At 47.4% G+C, this 26,524-nt stretch overlaps 1 protein-coding gene across 1 annotated transcript; it reads right to left on the bottom strand.

The window, feature by feature from the left end:
* Positions 1-5,326: 5,326 nt before the first annotated feature.
* On the bottom strand, positions 5,327-8,012 carry LOC119374313 (putative nuclease HARBI1). The gene is made up of 6 exons (XM_037644389.1): positions 7,931-8,012; positions 7,183-7,235; positions 6,854-7,084; positions 6,008-6,340; positions 5,786-5,927; positions 5,327-5,448 (listed from the first exon to the last, which is right to left on the bottom strand). The coding sequence occupies exons 1-6, from the start codon at positions 8,010-8,012 to the stop codon at positions 5,327-5,329; spliced, it is 963 nt and encodes a 320-aa protein (XP_037500317.1).
* Positions 8,013-26,524: the final 18,512 nt, after the last annotated feature.

Here is a 26,524-nt window from a genome sequence, read left to right as displayed (position 1 = left end):
ATTGACACCCTGATACCATTTGTAGGCTTAAAGATTTCACATGTGCATGAATCCTACACCTTACTTCGTAAACATTCCTTACTGCACTTGATGCTGTATCTGCCTTTGATTTTTGCTTTCGCTATTTATTTTTCTCATGTGAAGTGTATCATGCAATATATTATGCGTGTGTGTCTGCAGATGATATCCTTATGTTTTTCTAAGAATAATTATTTGTGGGAATTTACGTCCCAAAACCACGATATGATTATGAGAGACGCCGTAGTGGAGGGCTCCGGAATTTTCGACTATCTGTTGTTCTTTAACGTGCACCTAAATCTAAGTACACGGGCCTCTGGCATTTCGCCTCCGTCGAAATGGGGCCGCTGCGGCCTGGATTCGATCCCGCGACCTTCGGGTCAGCAGCCGAGCACCATAACCACTAAAAAACCACAGCGGGCTCTGTTTTCTATATTCATTTCCGTGGTTTAAGTACGCCTTCTGCGTTGTCTGATGCCCACGTATGTATGTGTGCAGATAAACCTTCTTTATTCTTGGCTGTTTCTCTGCTCCAAGGTTACCTTTTCGTCCTGTCCTAAATCAATACGCAGTTCTTGTTTTTAAAATCATGCACGATCATTGTGAAGCGAGTAGTGCCCGGCCATAACAAATTCTGCCATAGAGCACTTTATTTGTGTAATTGCTTCCGTCAGCGCAGTATTAATGCGCACAAATAAAGGACCTGTACACTGAATATGGGAGCGGCAGGCGTTTACACACACACGCACGCACACACACAAACACACATACACATATTCAGTATTTATATTCTTTGAGCAAGCTTAATTTATTTATTTATAATGTAAGCCATGAATGATCATACAGGAGTGCACATAGAAACAGTACTTGCGAAGCGTCTATAAAAGAAGACGCATGAAAACAAGAAGACGGGGCAGCATTGTGTACGGTAGACACGATATGTCAGTAAAAAAATACAAGCAACAAAGTCAAGTTGTACAGTGAGTACCTCATGGAAAACCGGTTATGCAATACAAACTCACAGGGTCCCTTATGCATTCACCTAAGACGACTCGAAGGCGAAAGCCATCTTCTTCTGCTTTTCTGTTTTTTTGTGCACCTAGCGCTGTTTTGCATTGCCTCCGTGATCTGCCCACTTTTGTCCAAGATACGATGTCATGTGATAACGGCATCATGGGACGTCACACCAAATTTGTGAAGTCATGATGATGTCATATAGTGACGTCATCACGTGACAATGATTATTTTGCATCCCTAGTCCCTGACGCCGCGGTACGCTGACGCCGTAGACGAGGGACGCCGACGGTCAAATTTCGCGTATGATGAAGGGTTTGAGGCTTTCGCCTTGAAAAATACGTCCGCCACGTGGTGACGGTACTCTGCTGCTGACCAGAAAGTCGCAGGTTTGATCCCGGCCGAGGCGGTCGCATTTAGGTGGAGGCCAAATGCTAGAGGCCCGTGTACTGTGCGATGTCAGTGCAGCTTAAAGACCACCAGGTGGTGAAAATTCATGGAGCCCTCCACTACGGCGTGCCTCATAATCATATCATGGTTTTGGCACGTAAAACCCCTGATATTATAATTAATGAAAAAGACAAATAAACCACGCCGTGCATCTGCCGCGCAAAGTTCAGAACAGTATTGGAAACACTCGATAATATGTGCATGCAAGGACATGCAAAAAAAAAGAAAAGCTGCAGATACAGAAAAAGAAACTGCAGATACAAAAAAAAGAAAAGAAGGAAAAACGCGCAGATATGCAAAGTTTTATGGCATACTAGACAACAACGTATATATCGTTTTGATAATGACTCAAGGTGCAACTCGAGTGTCGATACAATAGCGGCCACAGATTGTGAGCAAGAAATGTGAGCAATAATAATGATAAAGAAGCTTTTATTTCATTTTAGCAGAATATTTGCACCGTACTGCCCCTCGGCCCTTAATTCTGTGTACAATATGTATGACGTCATTTATAATAAACCAGTAAATTGTTTGTAAACTTAGCAAAATGAGCCACCTTAATCGCGCTTAGGTAGCTTCGCAACACTAAATGTGTGCGTTAGATACATGTACTGCTGCTGCTATGTATATAAATACTTTAAACGATTATTTGTGTATTTGGAATGCAGAGCTTACGAGACAATTAAGTAAGGCTTTAGACTTTGTCGTTTCCGGCGTAAGGAAGAGGATCCGTTTTCAACGTAACTGAGTCTACGTCTACCTCTTGCGAATAACATGCACAGGCCGTCAGCTTACATGAATTCCATGCTCCATTAATAAACATTCAGGAAACAGCAGCGATATAAAAGCTGCCCAAGCTTCAGAAAAGAAAAGAGAAAGCTCACTAGCGTGCACTTGTTTCCGGACGTATCCGCGTACCGCAAGCGCGTTGTGTGGCGCGTTTCGCATGCTGCCGAGCTGCGGCGGGAGGCGCAATAGCGGCCGTCATAGCTGACGACGTGGCTGTCCTCACCCTCAGCGGAGCGCGCGGGCATCAAGGCACCCTACGCCTCGGTCTAAGCCGCCAGTTGCGGTGGCCTGCTGCTGGGGCACATGTGCTTGAGTTGGCGCGACAGCGCCTCCCACAGCTCGCGCCGAACCTCAGCACACATGTACGAAGCCGCCCTCCGCATCTAGGAGTGTTCGGTGATAATGTAGAGCATTGCGGCCCACTGTTCGGCGCTCTGCCGCGCGACATATCGCTGTCGCCGCTGGCTCGGCTGGCTCACTTGCTCGTCGTCCATCTTGAAATATGGCGCTCGCTGCAGGCGATACCGTCTGCTTATCGTCTCCTTTACCACCTTAGAAACTACAAGGCGTTCCACTTTCGTTTGGTTATTTTTATTCTTTGGCCTATAAGTACAGAAACAAAATGTTACTTAATTGCATGTTCCTCTGCATTTCATGTCCCTTTCACGTCACGTTGGGCAAGGAGTTAAGGTGTGTGCGTCACCATTGTGTACACGTCATGCCTATGTCAAATTAAACAGAAAATGGCGAAAGTCCGCGATAGCAGCCGAGAACTGTCAGTCTCGCACTGGAATTACCTTTGCCGCATGCGCGCTTAGCTTGCGCTATCGATACTGCGTTTCGTGCGCGTTTTTCTGTTCGCAATCCTTGAAAGAGCTAAAATTCGCGCTTGTCTTGAAACAAATTCAGAAGAGACATAACGCCTTTCTTAAGAATTCAGTCTGTAAAAATACACGAGAATATTTAAGTTACTGCGTGCCCCATGTGAGGACCATGCAGTACCTGTGCATTCTGTTGTTGGTCGACAAGGTAGGTTGTTTCTGTGCCTTTTCACTTCAGGATCAAAACTGTAAGACAAAAGGCATTGTAACGAAATTGTAAAGTCTACACACCTGTATATCGATCTTCAGAGAGCAAGGCTGTATTTAAAGCTCTTACGCATGCAGCCTGTTTTTTTTTGGAAATTTTACGTGCTTTTGTCCGAATTGGAAACCATTGAGAGGATTGATCATTTTTCTGCACGGCAGGCTGGTAGTGATTACAGTGAAAGCTTATCTTGCTCCAAGTAGGTCTCAATCTCTCCATCCCGCGCTCGACTGTGTGTTGGTTGGAGGCCGTCGTCTCTGTCCCATTCTGGTGTTTTGGCATAGTTATGTTGTCAAATCTCTTGTGTTTCCTAATCTTGTCTTGTATCGCACAATAATTTGAAGTGGAGTTCCCGATGTCTTCGTTTTCTTGCGATGGTGCCTGATCTGCAGCGCTTTCATTACTGAGGTGTTATTTGGATGGATCCGCTTGCTTTGTGTTCTTCTGTGACTTATAATTTTTACTCCCATCAGGAGGAGTTGCAGGAAAGGTTCCGCCTTCTCTCTTCGAGGTGGTTTTGAAAGTATTGCACATGGGGCCCAGGTCAGCGCTCGTCTATGTTCGAGTTCCCTTTACAGGACCGTAGCCTAACGCGACGACTAACGCCCACGATTGATTAAACGGATAGCTGACGTTGTGAACATATATTTGGACACAGCAAATCGGGAATCCCGCGTAAATGTATCAACAAGCTCATAATCTACATTGTACCCGGTATGCACTTCAAAGCGTCGTCATTAAGGAGAGAAGCGGCACTTGTTCTTTTAGCAATGGGTGACGACGCCTCGCTCATGCATACACTACCACACACTACGCTTCACAACACGGGAACTAGGGTTCGTACCGAGCCCAAACGCATGCTCCGCGTGCCGCCGCAGGCACTAGTCCGCTCCACAATGCCGAAATTCGTTCGTCGAAATCGCGTCCTTTCTGCAGCGTATTGAGCAGTTTTGTTAGTCGGTGCTCTCACAATCGAAGCAGTCGGCGGCGGAGAAATCCCGTTGGTGCATGTGCAAGCTGCACTACTCCGATGAGACGACGCACGCTAACACGAAGCGAAAGGCAAAGAAAGAACGTAACCAACGTAACTGGTATCGAGATGCTGTACCCATGACCTCCGATATCGCGCGCGATTTCGGAGAAACCGCTAGTAAATGTCCATCGTGAAGCATTACTTCTTTTCACGTCTCACAGACGGCGGCACCGCCCTGCTCCGCGCCGCCTACCTACACCGCCAACAGAGAGCACCGTTCGAAAGAGAATGTGTGAAGGATGTAAGGCGCGTTCGCGCCGTTTCAAGCATATGCCGACTTAGCTTAGTCGGTAGGGCGTCGGGCGCTTGCCGTCGCAGCCGCCTGATAGTGGGTTCGATTACCAGCTGGGGATCTTTTTCTTGGTTTTTTTTTCTCGCCCGTTGGCGTCCATTTTATCAATGTACATGACGGATGTACATGGTGGACCCTGGCATAAAACACTTTCGTGTTAAAAATTCCTGGCTACAGCCTGTCCCTTTCCGTACCTTTTTGATGAGTTGACTTCGACTTTCTTATCTTTATTTTTAAACATCTCAAGTTCTTCGTGATTGGTGCTTTCAAAAGAAATTTTGTGCCAGTTTGTGATCTTTTCTCGCATTCAAAATCCTGCCGTAGAGGCTCGTTGTATTTTAGATAACCCTTTTGCCTGTGAGTTGGGTTTCTCTGTCGAAATGGCTATGCAGTAAAGTCAACTTTACCGAGTCAACGTACAAAGCGGTTCACTCAGAAAGCAGTATGCTGTCCACAATGATTCTGGCTAATATAGCCGCCTTGACGTTGCCCCTGGATGCAAAGACACCCAGTATTTGAGTCCAGCTGCCTAGTAAAAAAAAATTAAGAGTCGCTAATATGTTCTTTTTTAATTCGACAGCATATCGTATCCTTATAAGAAGCTAACTTACCTGTGAACTGCTGAAATAACAACGATTACCGGGTCAGCCAACACGACTTTTCGGTTGGAAGCATGTGCAGTGTTGTACTTGCCTTCTGCTATCTTTGTGAGGGTGGCCTGGAACTGGGACCAGAAGCCATGGCTCGAGGGGGTAGGCGCTGTCACCTGCACAAATATAAATTACAAGCTGTAAATACTGCTGAAATTGTAGGTTTCTCTGAAGGTTCGGTGACACAAAGATAGCAATAATACAATCTGTTGTAAGTGACGAGCCTGAATCACCCGTAAGATGCAAAACATGACTGCTACGAAGAGGTTGTCATGACAATGTGAATGCAGCACATAAGCCACTCCTGGGAGATTGTGCATCGGCATCATGCGCCATCATGCCACTTGTCAGGGCAACGAAGTTTCCACAATACCGCCAAGACATTTGGATATATAAAACCGTTGACTGGCATATCGCCCGTAGACCGAAAGGCGTGAATTTGATTCTGCTCACCGAGAAGGTACTCGCCAGTCGTGTCAATGCGGCCCTCTTCGAAACGTTCGCGGACCCACGTCGTGCCCCAGATGTGGCTGTCGTGGTCCGACCCCGGTCGCAGCGGGTCGACAGCGAAGATTGGCATGTCCGCGTCGCATATCTGGGGAAACGAAGTGCGCTATGAGCCATTATTCGCCAAGCAAAACATGCACACTAGAAATTGGGAACACCGCTTCTTACAAACATGACGTTAAGGGCGTAGTACCCTTTCCGGCAGAAGAACGCCGCCTTCTGTTGACCCCTTGGTGCCACGATGGCGACGAAGCTACCGTCTACGCACCCGATGACGCCGGGCAAAGATCCAAGCCGAAGGAATCCCTCCGTCACGGCCGCCTTCTCCTCCGCCGTTCGCGGGAAGTGAACCCGCTTGTTGCGGGTCCCGGCGTTGACGATAGTCTGAGCCACACGTCGCACACTCTTGCTGACCGCGGGCTGCGTCACCGCTACGGTCTCCTCGCTTCCCACCGACGACTGGAAGGACCCGGTGGTGAAGAAACGCAGGGCGCACAATACCTGCCGGTCCACCGAGAGCGCTGATGGTCGCGCGCCCCTCGGTTCGTGGGCGACTTCGTCGCACAACCATCACACTGTTTCTTTAGTCAGGCGAAAGTGACACCGAAACTGTTCGTCTGGCATGTCAAACGCATCCTCGGCCTCCCTTCACCGAAACCACTATAATAGCACATTTAGGAACTCCCGAGTACGAAATGAACTTTCCAAGCTTACTAATTATGCTGAATTGGGTGGAGAGCTCCCGGTTGGAGAGCTTCCCGTGCATAGCCATGACGGTGTCTTCCATACATTATTGTAAAACAGTTGCGCGAGGCTAGCGTATGCACCTAAGAGGCAGTAAAATTTTCAACAGTTTTATGTAGAGTTGTTTGCTGTGTGACAAGGGGGTCATTCATTGTAAGGTTAATCGTGTTTCATTAAAACGTCAGAAGCGTAGTGAAAAAAGAAGCGAGCAGTTCTTTAAGAAACACGCGCCACAAAACGCTGCCAAGGTCGTTGCAGGCGGCGGCGTACCCTCCGCAGGTGCTGAGCTATCGAACCCCATGGGCCTCTGAAGAGGTTCACCCCGAGGTTGCGCTGCTGCTGGCCCCTCAGGTAAACCTGCCGCGGTGCTCGAACCCGTTGTGGTGGTGGTAGCGCCTCAGCGTCGTGGCTGGCGCCATCGTTGTTGTCATTGCCGTCAGGGTTGTCATGTGTCCCCGTCGAGAGCAGGCCCATATGCAGCCAGCGCAATGTTGTGGAGAGCTGCGCAAACAGCAATTATGGTGGCTATAAAAGGGCGTAAACGTGGGCATGTTCGCTTAGATTCATAACAGTGAGATACACGAGACAAGGAGACTTACAGGACCTGGCGCTGTCCTGTCAGTCTCTGTTGTCTCGTGTATCTGCGTGGACCCTGTTATGATGGTGGCACTCAATCGGGCTTGTACAGCAGAATGCGGTAACGCTGCAAGCAGCTGAACCTCCTCGTTAGGACTCGGATGCAGCTCTCCACAACATTGCGCATGGCGGTGTGGGCCTTGTTGTAGTCACTCTCAGGGGTGCCACTAGCTGGTCGTCCGGGCACTGGTGTCAGGAGGCACGGTTCCAATCGATAGCCAGAGTATCCCGCACAAGGGAAGCATGACAATTGTAGTGATATTGTTACGTGGCTGTGATGTTCACGCAGGCTGCAGTCGGCGTGTTCACGACTAAACTTTTTCATTTCGGCAATCGTGTGCCCGAAAACTAAAAAAAAAAAAACAACAGCCCGTTCGCACTGTAAACTGACAGCGGCGTGAACAGTCGTCAGCCGTCAGGTAATCTGAATATTGGTGGAACGCGTCGTCTTCTATATAGCAGTCATCGAACCTGCCTGCATTATCGCTGGTGTTCGCGTAAGCTCTTGAATGAACATGACTGTTCGCGTCGTGCATATGAGCATAACACATAGATCTAAAAAGTTACGAAGTAGCTTTCTAGACATTGGGGCACAGTAAGCGCCAAGCGTTGACAACAGTTTTTGTGGCTGAAACACGACTGTGTCAAAATAAGGCAATTTGCTTGCGTGTAATTATTGTGTTGAATGTGCAAACATTGCCAGCACTTTACCAAGCAAGCGTTCACCAAGCCGCAGTTCACCTTCCAGTCCCGACGAATAGAGGTCCTCCACGACGCCCACGAGGCATGGCATGACCCCGGGCAACATGGATTTACAAGCAGAATCCAGAGGTCTTCATCACATGTCTGCAGAATACAATTCAGCCGAACTGGTACTCATAAAAGGCCCCGGAAAAACACTTCTGTTAATGTACCTACATCTATTTGCAGTCTTACCGACCATACAAACATAGCTACGAAGGAGTCGTTGACAAGATACTCAAACTCAAACAGTAATTCTTTATTGATCAGATTTCAAACACGGAGGCTAAAAATTAAACGAATTTTTCCTTAATTGCTGGTTGATCATAAAGTTTATTCCTCCTCCTTCCCTTTCTCGTAGTGTCCGTCCCAGGTGGCGTCCTCTTCACCGCGACAGTAATCCGGCTTGCGGACAGCTCAATCCTGAGCAGTGTCTGGAATGAATAATCGTGGTGGAAATGTCAGCATGAGTTGCGAATGAACTCGCAACCAGCCATTGTCCGGAAGCTGCTGTTGTCAAGAATTGCAACGTGCACAATAATTCCCTCTGTTGAAGAGCCACCCGCCTGTTGTCATCCTTTGGTACTCAGTATTTCGTACTCAATGTTTCGTACTAGAAATATGCCTCCACTGTCCTTGTGTTGCTTAGCTTCCGCTGGACAGCGCGATGAAACGGAGCTGACGCTGCCTCCAGCATTCGCCACTCCGGTCTTGCAGGAATGGTATATTAGATAGTGCACTGGTAATTAAGGTTACGTCGTGGCTCGATGGTGCTATTCCTTATAGGGCAGCCTTTCCACTTTCGGAAAATCACTTTTCTGAAACAAAAATACACGGACACGTTCTCATGACCTGCGCCTTTATCCTTGAACTGGATAGATATTCATCTTTGGAATTCTCGCGGCGCGCCTTTTCTTTGTCGTAAATTGCAGTCGAGACATTCTATCACAGAGACACGCCGGTTCTTGTTTAGTGGATAATGCAAAGGAATAATCACCACGGCAGGTTGATTTCGCTAAAATGGAGCACCTACGCGAGAATAAGCGTTGTTCTCGTAGCACTTGTAATTTTCTTGTGTGCTCTGTAGCCTCATCACAGCCGGCCCCAGAGAGTACGTCATTTTGTGGCAGTACGTCATTTTTCAGGAATGCCAGCACAAATCTTCGTCGGGAGCTCCAATCAGTGACAGGAGAATAGGTTCACAGAACTAAAGTACTCCTCTTAGTCTTTGTGCCACTGGTAACTGGACCGCTCGTAGCGTGTTGAAGCTCGACAGGGTCTTGCCTCCCCGCTGATTTTGACAAGCCTGTTCCCTTGGCTATGGTTTCGCTATATAGCAGATGAGGACATATGCTGTTGTTGAGCAGAAAGTCACATAAGTGAATAAATAGTAGTATACAGGGACAGTAATTATTCATCTGTCTCGAGCACCAAAAAAGAAAGCTGAAATGTGTTGTACTGAAACACCTATCTATACCCCCTGGCGTCCCCATCTGCTGCGACGACAGCTGCCATTCTTGAGAGTAGCAAGTTAAGCAAGGCGGCTGTAGTGATGTGTTGCTTCTCAGCCGCTCCCATTATTCCTTTATGGCACCGCGAAGGTCATCAGCCGACACCCCTTGCAGAGGCCGACTCCCCAGCGCGGTTTTCAAAAGGTCCCACACGTGTTCGATAATATTGAAGTCTGGAGACTGAGGGCGGCCACCTGGTAGCATTGAGTCCTCGATCGTCGAAAGAACTTGTCACCCTTTGGGAAGTGTGAACGGGCGAGTTGTCTTGCTGGAAGATGTAATCACCTTCCGGGAAGAAGCCATTGAGCAAGTAGTGCCCCATCACGTCGTCCAGCGTTCATCAGTCGCCGACAGACGTGAATCAGTCCTCTATGCGGAGTAGTGGAACACGCCTTTCTTTGGTCACGAGGCTCCGCACGCACATTGCTGAACGGCCGCTTGCAGCCACTCTCTGGAGGTATCCTGGTTTGTAACTCTACAAAGTATCATTAGATCATGCATTGACAGCAAACCAGGAGTTACTCGATTTATCTCGAATGCCCTTCATTTACGACAACAATGCAGTATTACGGTGTGCTACATAGGGCTCGTATTTATCGCCGGCAGTTCATATCTACGTTGTTTGCTGTTTTAGGTTTTCATTGACGTTCCTCATCTACACAACTTATTTTGCTATTTGTAGTTTGTCACCTCGAAACAGCAGTTGAGCTGATGGTGTGACTTTGTTTGTGGCAGCAGCTAGAGTTACCGTATGCTTTGTTACAGTTGCTTTGCTACCTTTAGGTAGCAAAGTTTCGCATAGGTCTGGCTAGCATCCACAGCTATGTGGTGAAGTCGCACCCCGTTTTGGCAGGCGGCATGCCTACCGTGTCGCCGATCAACATGTCTGGCGTGTCGAAGACCGGCGCGATAAACACTGACTGTCGATGACTAGTGTTCAGTTCGCTCTAGCAGCGGCGTCTGGAAACGCAAAAATTGGCCTCAGCGTCAGCTTGTCCCCAATGCATGGTTGCTGGCGGCGTTTAGAAGGCAGACGCGCTACTCTGCTACCTAAAGGTAGCATATACAGTATCACTAGCAGCCGTCAGCCTACTGCGCCCTCTTCCGTGTCTCTGCTTTCAGGATGTGCTAGATCAGCTTTAAATACGAGCGATTAACGTGAGTCCTTTGGCGAGTTGGTAGTTCATCGTGAAGAAAATTCTTCACGTTAAATATGAAATAATACTTATGGGGTTAATAGTAGTGATATTAGAAAACACACATATATATTAACGCCGGTGAAGATAATCCGACTCCGTGCCTTAAATACAAAGATCTTTCTGCCGTTTACGGGATACGAAAAAAATTAATTGAAGGGTAATCGTCCGGTACAAATCTTTTCAGCCGTTCCAAAATTGGTATTACTACCTTTAAGCAAGAAACGTCACCTGCCGGCTTTTTTGGGCGCCATACGTTTGACTCTGGTTCCACCGGGCGTGAATGAGCTGTTCTCGGTGAATAAAACATGAGAAGACGTGAGGCGGTTGCTTTGCCACATATTTTATTTATCCTTGCTCTGACATGGACGACCACAGACGCTGTCGCTCTTGCCGGAATCTTCGCTCACGCTCGGCTCCAACGTGCGGAGCAGGTGAGGCGCAACTTCTTCCAGACGCTGACGGCTGGCATAAACTAAGGTTGCACGGCGGGCTTGTTGGTTATCAATAGCATCCGATGTATAGCGCATCCAGGACGTGACAGAGCAAGAGACACATCACGCACACACATCGCTAACTGTCAACAATGTAGTTTATTCCGAGAATCCACAGTAATACCCTAACCCGGTGCGTGACAAGCCCCGCGATCCAACAACCAATCGTACGTCTCATGAAAATCATCATGGCACATTCAAATATTCTATTTATTTAGCTGATAATGATACAGAGGGTTTGGGAATGCACATCCTACCAAATTAGGCGATGAATTGCGCCTCGATTATAAGCCTTGTCATTTCGTTGCTGCCTTTCCCAGGTTCCTCATGTGATTAAAGAGGGGTTGCTATGCGCACTACTCGCAGTGAATTACGAGAAACCCTCTGGCTGCACATTGTCAACTTCATTCCTCTTCTCGTTGAGCCTCTCATTAACGCATCTACTGGTTTGTCCCAGATAGCATGCACCGCACGTAATGGGATCCGGTAGATGACTTCTGTGTTGCACGCAACAAGCCTGGTGCGGTGGTTCTTATCACAGAAACCTTTTTCCGCGCGCTCCGGTTTTCCCTTTTGGCAAAAACTGCTTAGGTTGTTCGGCGCCGAGAAAGCGACATGCACGTCGCAGCGCTGTGCTATTTTCTTCAGGTTATGTGGAACGCTATGAATGTAAGGGATCACAGCTACGCAGGTACGGGATCACAGCTACATTTTGTTGGCCTTCGGCCTCCTGGGCTACAGAAACGGAATTCAACTATTCAGTGCCCGTTTCCATTCTTCTCAAGTGAGTACGCAAGGTATTCATCATCCTAATTTCCCTGTCGCAGTATTTTCGAGCCCATTTCTTACATATGTATTAACTAGCGCATTTTCACTGCTACCTTCACCGCGGTATACCCAAGTGTTTGATAGTGCAGCCCGTACATCTCTTAGTGGTAGTCTCTTGTGCCTTTTTAGCTTGAAATATTTGTCGGGCACCTTGAACAAAGATATTTTTGTTTCAGCTGTGCGTCACAATCAGTCGGGCTCCCACTAAAAATAAGTCCATCCAACGCCCACCTAAAGGTGGTGATATATTGTTGGCACTTCCCGTGCAACAACAAAGCATTTGATTAAGGCAATTTGAAGGGCTGGTCATGAGGCATGCATAATGATGAAAATGTCTGATTTAAGTCATGCGTGGAGACGCTCTTGTGGTTCCTCTTGATTTTGCGAAGTCCTACACAGAAGCGCTTTGTTCAATTACATAACGTGATGCAGATACAGACATGGCACTACACACCACGTGCCTACAATATGTCGAGACTAACGCGTACCCATTGCTTTTTAAATTATTTTGCCACGAATGGCACATGTATCGCACACAACGTTAGCTCACCTCTTAATCATCATTCACTTGTTTCGTCATCCTCTTCAAATGAGATGGAGTGATGTAGAAACCGTAACACGCGCTATTCCCGAATAATAATCTGGTGTGGTGCAAGTCGCACAACGCGTCTGTCGACAACCTGTTTTGTTACATTGTCTTCAATAGTTTCACTTGCCAAAACACAGGTTCGAGTGTGGCTGGAGTGTGGCAAACACAAAATGTTGTTCATAAAGGATGAAAAAGGGGGTGATCATGTGTTCCGTCTCCTTTTCATTTGGTGCATGGTGTGCCAAAATTGGCTCGCGTGTGTGTTCGGCGGAGTGCACGTGTGTGGTCATCGGCCCAAAGGCCCATTGCACAGCGGTCTACGATTAGCCGAACATCAGCAGAGAGGACGTAGTCCTCCTCCATAAACATGCACCGGGTAGCTACTTGAATTACGATAAAGAACTTGATCTGGGCATAGCTGGAGCTTCAAGGCCAACGTACCGACAGGCAGTACCTGCCTTCTCTAACAGTACGATGGCTTGCAGCACCAACTAGCTTAACCCTGTTTCCGACGTTGGCCCTCGTGAGGCAAACACACCGACTCGCTCATTGTAGCTTTCCCCGAACGGAATAAACATAATGACAAGTGCATGATTGGCCAGGCCAGTAGCACTATAGTTTCAGCGTGTTTTCACCCTTACCATGGTCAGCAAGTCCGGTGTATCTAAGTGTTTTGGAATTGACATACTTTCGTTCTCAGACCTGCATCTTGTCGAAAACGAGCATTCCATTCATTTGAGAGTTCGATTTGGCATCCAGTTTTTCCTTCACCGCGGCGAAAAAATCCTCGTCGAAGTCGCACTTCATTCCTACAATGCAAATATGCTTCGTGATTGTCTTGACACTGGGCAATGGTAGTACATGGTTGTCTCTCAGATATGTTACCGAGTGGTGTGCGGATATGAAGAAGCAGGCGGAACAGAAGCCAGTAGTCTGTGTAACGTCTTCCTTGTTTCGCCGGGACCTTTGCGACTATTAAATAAACACTCGGTAACGCAGTCATTCTCTGGAAAAAGGGATTCTTTCGCCAGATCGAAAGCTTGCTTTTCGGCAAGCGACCTGATTTTGTCCTAGCTCGCTTCAAGGGAGGCTATCAGTAATGTGATTCGTTTCGTGAGTATTTTCTCCTGGTGGTAGAAGACAGCACGTTGCTTCCTGGATACCTCTAATACCGGGCTGTGCGGCACACTGGGTTCGCTTGCACGAAACCGAAGTGCTACCTCGGCTCTTGTTTAATTTCGCTTCTTGTGAATGCGTAGCATGTCGGACAGCGTGTTTCATTGTGAGGATTGCCTATGTGCACCGTTAAATATAACAGGACACCTGTTCTGTTCCCATGACACGATCTCGTCATAACAGGCACGCTGTACCTGAATATTAACAATAATATCTTAGGTTTAACGTCCCAAAACCAGGATAGGATTATGAGAGACGCCGTAGTGGAGGCCTCCGGAAATTTCGACCACCTGGGGTCCTTTAACGTGCACCTAAAGCTAACTACACGGGCCTCAAACATTTTCGCCTCCATCGAAAATGCAGCCGCCGCGGCCGAGGTTCGATGCCGCGACCTTCGGGCAGAGGCGTAGCCAGAAATTTTTTTCGGGGGGGGGGGCGGAGGTTCAAGCATCCATTTTGTATGTTCTTGCGTCCGTTTGTATGTGTGCGTCTATATAAAAGCATGCAAAATCGAAAATTTTTTTTTTTGGGGGGGGGGGGGTTCAACCCCCCCAACCCCCCCTCCTGCCTGGCTACGCCCCTGCCTTTGGGTCAGCAGTCGAGCGCCATAACCACTAGACTACCGTGGCGAGCCGCTCTAACTGAATGCTTGGGATCTTTTCTGCAACCGTAATTGCAAACTGCAAATACGCAACTGCAACTGCAAATCGTATTTTGAAAAAAATCTCTGTAGCGTATTCACCTGCCTTTCGTAGTTAGTGCGACGGTAAGGCGATATCGTAAAATGATACGCGTTGCACACCTGTGATACTGGTGCTTGTGTATGTGTTTCTTACGTGTTCAATAATCTTTAAGAATAACAGGATTTGCGGGCTGGATAAAAAGGTGTTTTCATGCTTTAAAAAAGTCTGGTCGTCAGTGGGCAGGTGAGCATGCGATAACTGGTGCGCTGAGCAATCAGTGCACGGAATTTTAGGCCCTTATACAGCCACTTAAAATAATCATTGATCACATCCCACATCATATCCTGGTGCTCTTTGGCCACCAATGGCCTTTGCGCCACTAAACAACAGATATCATCATCATATCATGTTCAAAGCACAATAGCATGCAGATGCTGCAGTAGTTATGATATGAAACAATAATACAATTATAGTGACTACATACTTAACGTGAGAATCTATGGTGCACTTCTGGCACTCTACCTTGCCATCATGTTCATGTTACCTGTTTACGTAATGCACATGAAGGCAGTTTTTTGTCATCATTACCAGGAAAATGGTGTAACATTGTATGTTCAACAACTCGCATTGATACAAAGTTGTAATAACAGACAAATCTATACGTTTTCTGAAAGTACAGAATGAAGAAAAAGAAAGCTGTTCGTGTTTCAACTCGACAAAGTTGTGAAAACTAGACTGGAATATTTAGGCCACATATGTTGCTATTACGTAAAGAAATAGATTTTTCTTCCATCTCTACCCGCCATGTAGCATAAAACATTGCCATTTCAACAGATACCAACACTGCCATTTCATGTTCCGAACGGTAGTGACGTCTTTTATAATCACATGTCTATGCTAAGGTACTTATCTACACACAAAGAAAAACATTGCCGCTTCCCACGCCAAGGTGATTTGAAAACTTCACATCCACAAAACATACGAGATCGAGATCCTGTGGGTTTTGGCTGGTCTTAGTTGATGCTGTTTTTGATTTCAGTGCAGAGGCGGCGAGGCGCGAATGTGCAGTGACCCTTTCTGTCTCAGAACCTCCACACCCTTACAGCGCGGTAGCGTAAGACGGGGCAACTTTGCACGCCATGCTCAACGTTCGGAAGGTTCCCCCTCTGACGGAGTGGCTGCCGGTGCCGTTTCGTCCAGCGGTTGAGCAGATCACCCCGCGGCGGCGGTGGGGGGAGGGTTACGGCATAGTGAATCCGAGCCCAGACATCACCCCCTGCACTCTGGAAATGTCCGGGGCCTTGCATATTCCGGGAGTAGAGTTGCTGTCTTGAATACTGCTTCTAGCAAGCCTTCGAACAACGGAACGTCCTTAGTGTGATCCGTCCCTCATTGACGGGGACGCGGTCCAAGGAGACACGCTGTAACGCTAAGACTTCTTCCGTTGTTGGCTGATGGTCGAACTTCGCCAAGTCATATGACAGGGCGTAATGCCCTACTCTCAGCCGCACGACTGTTCGCGTGCTCCTAGCCGTTTGTTCTGCAACTGTGCCTTCGAGGGGGATTCCAGGCCACCGTATGTATGCGCTTCCAGAGGCTCTGTAACAAGAGGCATCGTGCAGCCACTATTCGGGCCGGTAACGGCCAGGCAAATTTTACCGAATTCGCTCCTTATCAAGTCTCTGTTGTCTTCGGTCTGGTAAGAGCTCACACGCACAGTGAGTTCGTCACCCAGATCATTCTCAGTCGCAATCTTCCGGCCACTCCTCGCAGGTTTGGGTGTCATGAGGTCGCGAGTCTGGTGGGTTACAGGGCTATGCCAGAGATGTCCAGGAACTGGGGTGAGTGAAGCCAGTTGCCGCGTGGTAGACCATGGGCACTTGGCCTCCTATGGCGACGTTCAAGGCTTCGTCCTCAGTGATCAGGAGGACACATTCCCGTAGGAACGTTTGTCCAGAAGTTTTCGAATTTTTAGAAAAGTGCTAGAATGTAGCACATGCGGGAGCATTTAAAAGTCAGTCCTGGGGAGCTGCCGCAGTGTTGGCACGGCTGGCACTTCTTAAAGCGTAGTGATGAGAGGAAGGGACGGCTACATCTTTTTCTTGAGTGGCGTCGTTGCCTCTGTGGCAGCGATGGCGCGTTGCCGCGAGTAGAGGGCCTTCGTAGATCCGGTGCATTGGCGGAAGGTTGATCAGGTGCAGGCAGCGATCGAGTGGGTGTAACATGCTGCGACGGATGGCTGGGTGATTGGTCGTACCAAACAGAGCACAAAGCGCGTAGGGCCTGTCGGAAGGCCAAGTACGTGATTTGGGTGGCTATCACCGCGGCACCTTCATAGCTTACATGCACGCCATCCGCGGCCAGGAGACGCCTTGGCGGAAACCATTCCAAAGCATGGCCGAGAAGCTCGGCAGAACTGTTTCAAACGACTGGTGAAGTCGCGGGCTTCACGGTTGCAGTGGCGTACCGACGCCACATTAGAGCTTCCACGGCGGCGGTTGACGAACCGGGGCAGGATTAGGCTGGCGTCTATCCGTTGAGTGTTCGGTCTTTTGCTTAGAACGACAATAAGCTGACCTTTGTATCGCTCGAAGATGACTCTTCCGGTGTTGCTCACTGCTGTTGCCGTGTATTTTAAGCACTATTTTTGCTGAGTTCCTTCAACGCGAGTTTTGCGTCCACAAGTAAGCCTGTTCCTGCGCATACTCCGCACTTTGTTGTTGAGAGGTGTGCCTTGCTCGCAGTATTGTCATGCAGTCATAGCCATATCGCACGAGTGCCTAGGTTGATTGCTAGTTACATAAGGTATGTCATATCTATGGCAATAATAATTACGCACGTGTTGGGGGCCCCCGTCGTACTCGTGTATATAAGAAGTGCGTGTTTACCTGCGCCCTGTATTCCCTGACGAAAGCAGGTCCACGTGCCGAAACGTGTTAAGAACAAAGAAACATTTTCGCACGTTCGACCGTCGTGTCACTGCGCCCATATATATATATATATATATATATATATATATATATATATATATATGCTTTTTTTGCATTCGTGTTTCCTCCATTTTGTCGTTTTTTATTTTTGCTCTTGTGCATTATCTTTTCTGGTTATGTTGTTGCTCTGGGTTGTATTGTATACAATTCTGTTTTTTGTCTTCCTTCCGCCTTTTTTAATTCTTGATTTTCTTTTCTCCTTGTTGCCTCTTTTTCTTTTCTGTCTTTTTCTTTATTTCTCCTTCTTTTCTTTTTTCGATACATTGATGTTGATACTTTTATAGTTTGAGGACCTTCGTGAGCATAAAAAACAGTTCTCTTAATATTAGCATTTTCATTTTCTTTTAATAAATATTAGAAATCGGAGAGAGCATTTGCTTTCGCGATTTATTATTGCTCATTGCAATATACTCCTTTCTAATCCTTTTTTGTGCGTGTGAAGGAGTGACTTCGGGGTGAAGAGCTGCTTTTTTCGTGTTATAATTTAGAGGCATTCTTTGATTTGATTTACTTAGAGCAACTTCTTTTGCACCTCTGTAGGTGTTTAATCTGGCTTGTAAAATTGTTCCTTGCCCAATGACAGGATATCGAGGAAGGTCTGCTTCGCCCACCGGCGAGTCCTCTGGCTGTTAAAGCTGATTTGTCACCATTCCTTGCGCTTCTCCTTATGCACCGAATATACGGTGTTTGAAGAGGCTCCAAATTGGCCATTTTCCGTCTTAGGGGGTCATATTTCCCCCGAGGTTTTGGATTTTGATGCAGTATGCATTTGCTCGAGGTTACCCTGCTCCATTGAACCGCATGGAGGAAGGAAAAATAAGGAGAGGCCCTGACGTCACATTCGTGAAGCCTCCACATCGCAAACACCCGCATCGCCTCCTAGCGAAGGAGCCTCGAAACATTTCGCGATTTCCGCCGTGTCGTTTGCAAGCGCATGCGCGATTCGAGCCTTTTTTTTTTTTTTTCGCCGTGCAAGCGGCGCCGGCGCCGCGGCGCAGTCGATTCACGCATGCTGCTCCTTGTGTGTGTTCTTTAGGAAGCTACGCAATGCCCAGCTGTTGTGTATGGTTGCGTATACCCGGTGCAAATCGCGTGCTCTGCAGAAAGTACCGGGTGTCACTTTTCATGTGTACGTACACGTTCGCTTCATTGCTGATCACTAATGCATGGTATTTGCATGCAAAGCTCTCGGATGTGCGCTCTGTTGCTTCTTACTCATTGTGTCAACTCAGAACACACGTGGCGTCTGATGCGCCGTACATAACATGCGCCGAAGGCATCGTGCCTTTTTAGAGGCTGTCGTCCAACGAAAGGGCAATAAACTTATGTTGTTGTTATCGGACTACGTGATGTATGTATTGTGCGTTGTGCGCTCGCTGCGTGCTTGTTGTGTGCGTACTGGAATTACAAACTTTACGTGCACGATCGCGTATACAATACAGCGGTGTCCTCTTTACGACGTGAAGTTACGTCAACTATAAGTTGGCGTTGCGCCGAATAGTTACTACGCTCACTCCATATACACGAAAAAATAACTGCTAATCCGGCAACAGATCGGGACATCGGGCTACGAGAAAGAGAAGGCCTCACGCCCAGCAGAACGCGTAAGTCGCTGCTAGGTGAGTTCGAATACGATGATGCAGGGGCTGAACGTTTTTCATCACGGCACGTACCGGCATTCTGTACCGTTGCACAAAAACGCTCCACGAAGAATTTCAGCACGCAGCGCTCGGGCCTGCCACGCACGAACAGCCTGGTAAACGTCTTCTTGCAACATTTTACTGCGTGCGAACCGCACAATACGCGCTAAGTTTACGCCGGGACTACAAATCTGCGCAGAAGCTAACCACCGCGAAGAGCACGCCGCGGGGCGTCTGCTGTTTTGTTTGCCCCATACCGGTTTGTTTGCCCCATAAATCTGACGTCACTTCCGCCACACTTTTCGCAATGCATTGGAATACGATAGGGCCTCTCCTTAGTATTCCTTCCTCCATGTTGAACCGGGCCTACGGTGTTTCGAAAGGCTTCAGTTTCCCTGCCTTGTATTCAGGGGTCCCAAGTTCCTCAGAGCCTATTGGGGGTTGGAGATGCTTTGGACTGATCTCGTTGGTGGTTAGGGGGTCCAATTTTCTCAGAGCTTTTGTAGGGCTTCGTTAACTTCTGTTCTTTCTTTTTATAATTTACGGTTTATGTTTGTCTATGCTCTGTATAGCTTCTGTGGTTTTTCTATTGTAGTGGTTTTATGTGAGGTCAGGGTTTCATCAAGACAAGATTGTTACTTGTCCGAACTTGCACTTCTCCTCTTCGGTGATGCCGAACCTTCAGAGATAGTATGGAAGTCGTGCATACGCTGAAACCGCTTGTTCCCCAAAGCCCTATTAGAAAGTGAAGAGGTACACTATTTACATTTTTGCCCCATTGATAGCTAAATGTGCCTTTGCCCGTTTCGTTCAACTCAGAGTTCCATCTGTCACTATATTTCTGTTCAAGTTTATTTTTTATAAATTTTGTTGTTATTGGCACCTTGAAATTCTCTCCATTTGTGATATGCTTGTTTGGCTAATTCATTTAAAGGTGAAATAATTTTTATTGTAAGCATCTTCTAGGCTTTTTAAACAGACAGGCTATCTGGTAAAATTTCATAAGATTTAGAACTATCCATGTTTTTATTTTTATATACTGCTTTTTTTCATTGCTATTGATTCTGCTTCAAATTTGTCAGAGCAGTTTGGTAGTTTAAATATCCTTGTGTTTAATAAAACGCCATTTCTATCAATGTGCACGAAGCTTGCTCCGCACCTGCCACTTTGTTCTGACGGTTAGTTTATTTATTTATTTATTTTGTTACCCTCAATCGCCGAAGCTTTACTGATGTTAACATCAGCCTGAATGCAATTTTTATTATTTTATTGATTTTAAATTCACTGGATGAAGAGCATTAGGATGAGGGTACGTCGTCTTTAGTGAACTGTTTTCCGTTCCAGTTAATATTTTTTGTTGTCTTTAATTTTGGCAACTTTCATTTTCTATTTTTAGATGAATTGGGGGAACTTTTGTGATGACATTAGGTGCCAGATTTGACATTGTTCGGTACCCTTTGCATATTTTAATTGATGATTGCCGTTCTGTACTTCATAACTTTCTAACCATGTGGCTTTGAAGTTTTTCACAGTAATATTTGCATTTTTACTATAGATAAGCTATGCCGGTGTTACTTTCATCACGAAGTATCTCATGCCAAATGTCGTGCGGAATTGTGCTGCCACATTTAGTAGAAAACAAACACTTTGCACCTGCGCTTTGTGTCAATTCGTGAGGGATCTCTGTTTGAGCTCATCAACTCTAAACTTAAACATGCATCACAAATAGTTCACTGGACGCATATGTAGCCCATAAAAGTAGCACCTCCGGCCAATTTGCATCCCAGGCGGCTATGACAACCACGCTGAACGTCTTCTGGTAGTTCATGTTCTGAGATCCGGAGTTTACATGGCATTTGATGTGGATGTGCTTCCTGTCGACACTTCCAGTGCAATTATGAGAATTACATTTCTGTTGGACTTCTTAAGCCGCCTCAACTGGAATAGCAAAACAAATATATTAACCACCACACCTGCACCAAAAACTGCACCTTTGCTTAACGTCGCTTCCTTAGTGCGGGAAAGGAACGTGGAAACTAAGCAACCATTCGCAGTTACTAAGTAGACAGCTGCTCGTATCGTTTGAACTCTGTAATCTTGACTAGGTAGCCTGCCTGGGGTAGTGTGAAATGACACAGCAATTATTGGCAATGTCTTCAGTCCCTTTTCAGCATCAACATACAGTGCGTACTGAACTCTTATTACTCTGAAGCTGCACTCATCGTTTAATAATCTACATGATTCTGTACCCACATCGAACAGAACAAAATATTTCTATAACATGTACATTACAATAGAGCAAATCAGTATCTCGAGCAAGATGCATATGTACAGTTTTTTTTTTATTTCATTTCTGTCAACATAATTTTTCAAGACGTGTAGTTGTGAACCACAGCTCGTGCCATGAGTGCACTTAGAGAGATAATAAAACATTTATTTCGAACATGTTGAGTCTCAAGTAGTTGGACCTCCTTGTCCGGAAGGCCATTGGCTCTTGCCGCCGTCCGAGCAGGGATTGTACGCCGAAGGATATATTTTGCAGTATATAAGGATTTGGAAAAGGTAACGATCAATTGCACATTGTCATTACTGTGCATTACTTGGCTGGACCTGCAGCTTTCAAAGGGAAGGCTTTATGTTTGTACAAAGCCGGTGGTACTATAGTAATTTTAGAACAAAAAAAATTGTCAATGTAAAGCATGACCCGCCAGCAAGTTAGCTTGCCAACCTTCACCTCCATGCAACGACCATTTGCTGTTTCGGCGTAAACACATCTTGCTCACACCTAGTGTAACCGCTACTTGCTGTCACAAGTGTAATTCTGCATGAGAAGAGCTGTGGTTCCATGGCCCCGCCTTCTGTGACATATGGTTCGCGACCAATCTAGAAGATGAAACGTTCAGCAGGGTCGTATTCGGATACACGCAAGTTCTTAAGGACTTTACGGGCAGTACGGCGTCTGGAGGGTGATCAGTATTCAAGGCAAACCGGCTCAAGCTGGAATTTTCGCTGAACAGGTGGAAGCTGAGTTCTCCCGAAAGCGCTTTCTTGAACCAAGGAAGAAGTAAATGAAACTAGGCTACTGAGCAAATCACAAGAAATTATCCCAGACACTTCGGAACCGCGCACGGGTTCGTTGGTCACTGAGCTGGATAGGGAATCGCCGTTAATGATGGAGCCAGTACGCGAAGCAACGAGCACGCATAAATTACAGCCACAGTCCGTGCTGTCCGGTTTTATCGTTGCCGGCTTCGATTAAACTTCACAGTGTGGTAGCCGCCAGGATGACGCGTTCATTTCTTTAGCGCCAACAGTCGCATTATCCCAGTTTATCTTGTGACTACCGCGCAGCCCCCAGTGCTGCGCGGTTTTTCTAATTAAATCTTTACACCGAATCTCGTAACTCCCAAAATTAAACTGGCTGAATTCTACATTACTAACAAAACAACGGCTTTCCATAGGTTACACACTCGTGAAAAAATACTCAAACTGACTATTTCTCTTTTTGTCAATTAGATTCGTACCCAATGGGGTCGCGGTCCTGACCGCTTCTAATGTCGGCAGAGGCTACAACATGCACGAGCCATCAGCTACACACTTTATTCCGGCCTCATGCGGCACTTCGGCTACTCCCCTCAGGATGTTGAACGGAATGCCAGAAACGGAGAGGAGAGAGTGGCCATTCTCTCATTGACCTCGCCCCCGCGCGGTGCTTAGTTATTCGCCGTACACTGGCCTTTCGATTTTGACGACTCGGACAAGGTTGCTTCCCCGAAGTTGTCAATCTCAACCGCGCCTTCCGTCGTGGGAGCGCACCTTGCTTTCCCCCACTGCGCCCCTCTCGCTGCTTGCGGCTCAATGAACGCCTCAAATTACGTTTCCGCAAACTGTCCTGTGGCCTACACCTTAGTCTTTCTCGCGCCGGGGTGGGACCTGTCTTCAGCTTACGCTGCCCCGAATGCTTCCACCGCTGTCTTTTTCTACGATGTCGGCGAACATCCTTTCTCTCGATGCCTCGATCATCGCTCCGAGCCGCGGCATGCGGAGATCTGCAGCTCGTTGGTGCTTGTGCTACACTTTCTTTCTCGCTCACCCTTTTTAATTTCCCCGCCACGTCGTACGGTCGGGCCAAATTATCTGTGTCAATACTCACAAATTCTGAAAGTTTGCCCCCTCCGATGGTATCGGTGCACCCCTGGAGCATCGCGTCTTTACTATGTCGGCTGCCCCGCTAACCGTGTCTACTTTTGACAATTCCGAAACGTCCGCCGAACGCTTTCGCCTCTTTCTTCTTCTGCGATTTCTGCAAACATCCCTTTCCCTTGATCTCAGTTTGGGTCGCGTCATGCGGAGTTGTGCAGAACGTTGGTGCTTGTGATCCTTCTCTCCCGCTCACACTTTTTGAATTGGGTTGTCCTCCTGCAATACATAGTGAACACACCATGTTCAGTGCTGCGGCCACTTCATGTGACGTCATTATTGCAACTATTGAACTTGCCAACTGCTTGCCCAGTCTGCGACAGCTTAATTGAGGAGCGAACTTCTTATTCCTCGTATGGCAGACTACTTCTCGTGGGACATACTCTAAGCTCTGTACAAAAAGGAAATCCTATTACATGTGGCGTATTACTGTGTGCTTCATGGAAGGACATGCCTAGTACAACTATTTATACTGGTCTCGTGAAAGCCACTATCGTTTCTTGTAACGAGATTTCCGATTATTCACAGCACAAGTATCACACGCTCTAGTGTATGCATAACCGCATCAAAAACGGGCACTATCAGCACTTCAATGTTCAGTACGCTTGCACCGAGACATTTGGCAATACTAATAATACACACCTCATCACACCTCAAGCTTTTGCCGGGCGAGAGACTCGGGACGCTGTATGAAAAGTCGGGACAGTCCTCCAAAGTTTTGGACGGTTGCTAACCTAAAACGTAGTTAAAAAAATAATAATTGACCTCACTGAGCAGAACATTGCATGAAGCAACACAACAAATTGATGAAGACCAATTACAGAACAAGTCCACAGTGAAGCTACACAGGACCAACCAAGAGCAGGTTAGTTGCAGCGTGGCACCAAGTAATCCCTTAAATGTGGTGCTGCAAGGCCAAAAAACATGCCGGTTTGGCTGCCCTACAAAGTGTGGAAGTTCGTAAGGAATGTAGCCACTTGTTACATCTGACCGATATTCTGAAGAGGAATCCTTCGATTCTTGTTAAAATCTACAAAAGCGAACTCGGCTATGACCTGTCAGAACCCCCACTGAACGGCCTGCCGAACGGCGCTCATGCCCTCGTTCAAAAGCTGTTGCTGCTCGGTGAGGGCAGCACCTTCATAGGGTCTCATCAGCAGGGGTCGTAGTGGGTAAGCTGGGTCACCATCATTGCAGTAGAGGCAACCGTGTGTAAGGCGCTGCAGCTTGCTATTCAGACCGCTTTCTCGCAGGATGCCTGTGCACACACACAGAAAAGACAAATCCTTCGACGGACTTTTCTTGCATTTAAACGTTTTCTGCCTGAAATTTCATCACGTGCGTGATATTTTGTCAGTCCTTCAAGCCTTCCACACAAAATCATGGTCAGTGACATCGTGACAACAGTGCTCCGTAACAGGCAAGGCCTTGAAATTTTATATTTTCAGGGTAACATAACTAACTCAATCTTTGTGAGACCCTTCAGTAATTACTTGTTAGTACCAACGCTGATATTGTGCTTGTACCACGTGTAAACCCTCGTGCAAAGTTTCAGTGCTAAGGGAAGCAAGAGAGCTCAACTAACCGGCGTCGTGTCTGCTGCCAGGGTACGGACCATCAAGCTCGCGCACAATCCCGTTGGCGCCCATGACGGCCTGGTACTTCAGCGCGCGCACTCTCTTGTGGCCCGAAAAGTAAGTCCTCTGGTCGACAGATGGGTGGCAGATTGGTCTTGATGTGCCGTCGACGAAGCCCCAGCAGTTGCTCAATGGGGGGCCGCGGTTGTGGACAGCCTGCATTAGTGCAACGAAACACTAACATTCCATTAACAGTTACACCATTACGAGGTCACACTTCGAAATAATTTCGGTGCACGAATTTAAACGAAATGGCTTGTCGTACACTCATTACAAGAAGTTAACTATCGCCTTTTCGTGGTACTTTTAATAACGTAATGCGGATCAAAATGGTTCACGCTACCCTGACAGAACACGTTGAGGTCGTCGAGTGTGAGCCATGTGTGGGTCGTGAGGTCGTCCAGCAGATGCCCTAAAACACGATCAATGTGAGCCATCACTTGGCTGACAATGCTGGAAATGGTGGACGAATTCCGCCCAAAGAGTGGCTCGATGTCGTACCATCGGTTTGGATACGGCAAGCGTCGCAGTCACTAAAAGTGTCTCCTCGCCAGGCACGGCGACACCCTGCGCGCTTCGCACGACCTGAGGGACGCGCAGGCCTTCCGTGAGCTGTTTAAGAGGCTCCTGTTCAAAAAGGAACCATCGTCAGAACGTCTCCGTGTCCAGGGCGCTGACGTTGATGAGGCCACTCTCACACTTGTAGGCGTGGGGTCTGGGTTCCCAAGGCACTACGAGGAATAGGTCCTCTAAATCACTCCACGACATGTCGAAGTAGGCCATCTCACGGCACAAAACGCTGTGACGCAATCGTCGAAGCCGAGGCATTTTGTGCAAAACGTTGCAACCAAGATGAAGAGAGCCATGTCAACCTTGCAGCACGAGAATGGTGGCACATGGTGCGTAAGCACCGCATGCTTGGGTGCTGTCGCAGTAATTTACACAATCTTACGCATCCCCCCAATTAACAACAAAGCTGCGCACATCCACATGCAAATAATGCTTACACCCTTAACACAACTTCCGTCTCAGTTCACGAACATTGGTAGTCTGCCGACTTCCAGAACGTCGCTTAACGACCAATTACATTGTTACGTCTGAATTACCAAGACCACCAACTGCTACGTAGACATGGTAAAGATCACCTGCATGGCTGAACAGTGCAGGCCTATTTGCCCCAGCACGGGTATCAGGTCATTATCAATGTCCTCGTCATATTGTCTGGACAGGTGCGGTGACATTCAGGCACCCCACACGCCATCCTCGCCTAGCAGGCCCTGCCGGGCGTGCCGCTGCATGGCACAATAGTGACACATGAGACAACAAAGTCATACTACAGTTCACGTGTGTGCAAGAAGTTGCAGATGATGATGAAACCGAACGGCTGATGATCAAACCGAACAAAGTCGTATGGCAGAGCGAAACCGCCTGTCGCCCTACGCACAGACGTGGGTCCTTTACGCCGCATCTATTCGCCGGCTGTCTCCTCCAGTGTGTTGCCTGGCCAGCGGAGGTAAGCTCTTTCAGATACTCCATATAGGAAGACCTGCTGAAGTTACACCTTCCAAAGGGGCATAAACGACAAGGCGTGCCTTGCCGAGCTCGCTCTTTACGAGAGCG

This window comes from Rhipicephalus sanguineus, chromosome 11 (genome assembly GCF_013339695.2).
Source record: "Rhipicephalus sanguineus isolate Rsan-2018 chromosome 11, BIME_Rsan_1.4, whole genome shotgun sequence".
In the NCBI taxonomy this organism is placed as follows: domain Eukaryota; kingdom Metazoa; phylum Arthropoda; class Arachnida; order Ixodida; family Ixodidae; genus Rhipicephalus; species Rhipicephalus sanguineus.
Note: the sequence above shows the minus strand (reverse complement) of the source record. Positions and strands in the feature narration are given on the sequence as shown.

What these genes read in the sequence shown, in the direction of transcription:
- LOC119374313 (XM_037644389.1), bottom strand. Translation starts at nt 8,012, where the DNA reads ATGCCATGCCTCGTGGGCGTCGTGGAGGACCTCTATTCGTCGGGACTG. An exon ending in GCTTGGTGAACGCTTGCTTG is followed by an intron (nt 7,236 to 7,930) that starts GTAAAGTGCTGG and finishes CCATCATAACAG; the next exon opens with GGTCCACGCAGATACACGAG. An exon ending in ACGCCCTTAACGTCATGTTT is followed by an intron (nt 5,928 to 6,007) that starts GTAAGAAGCGGT and finishes TCGTTTCCCCAG; the next exon opens with ATATGCGACGCGGACATGCC.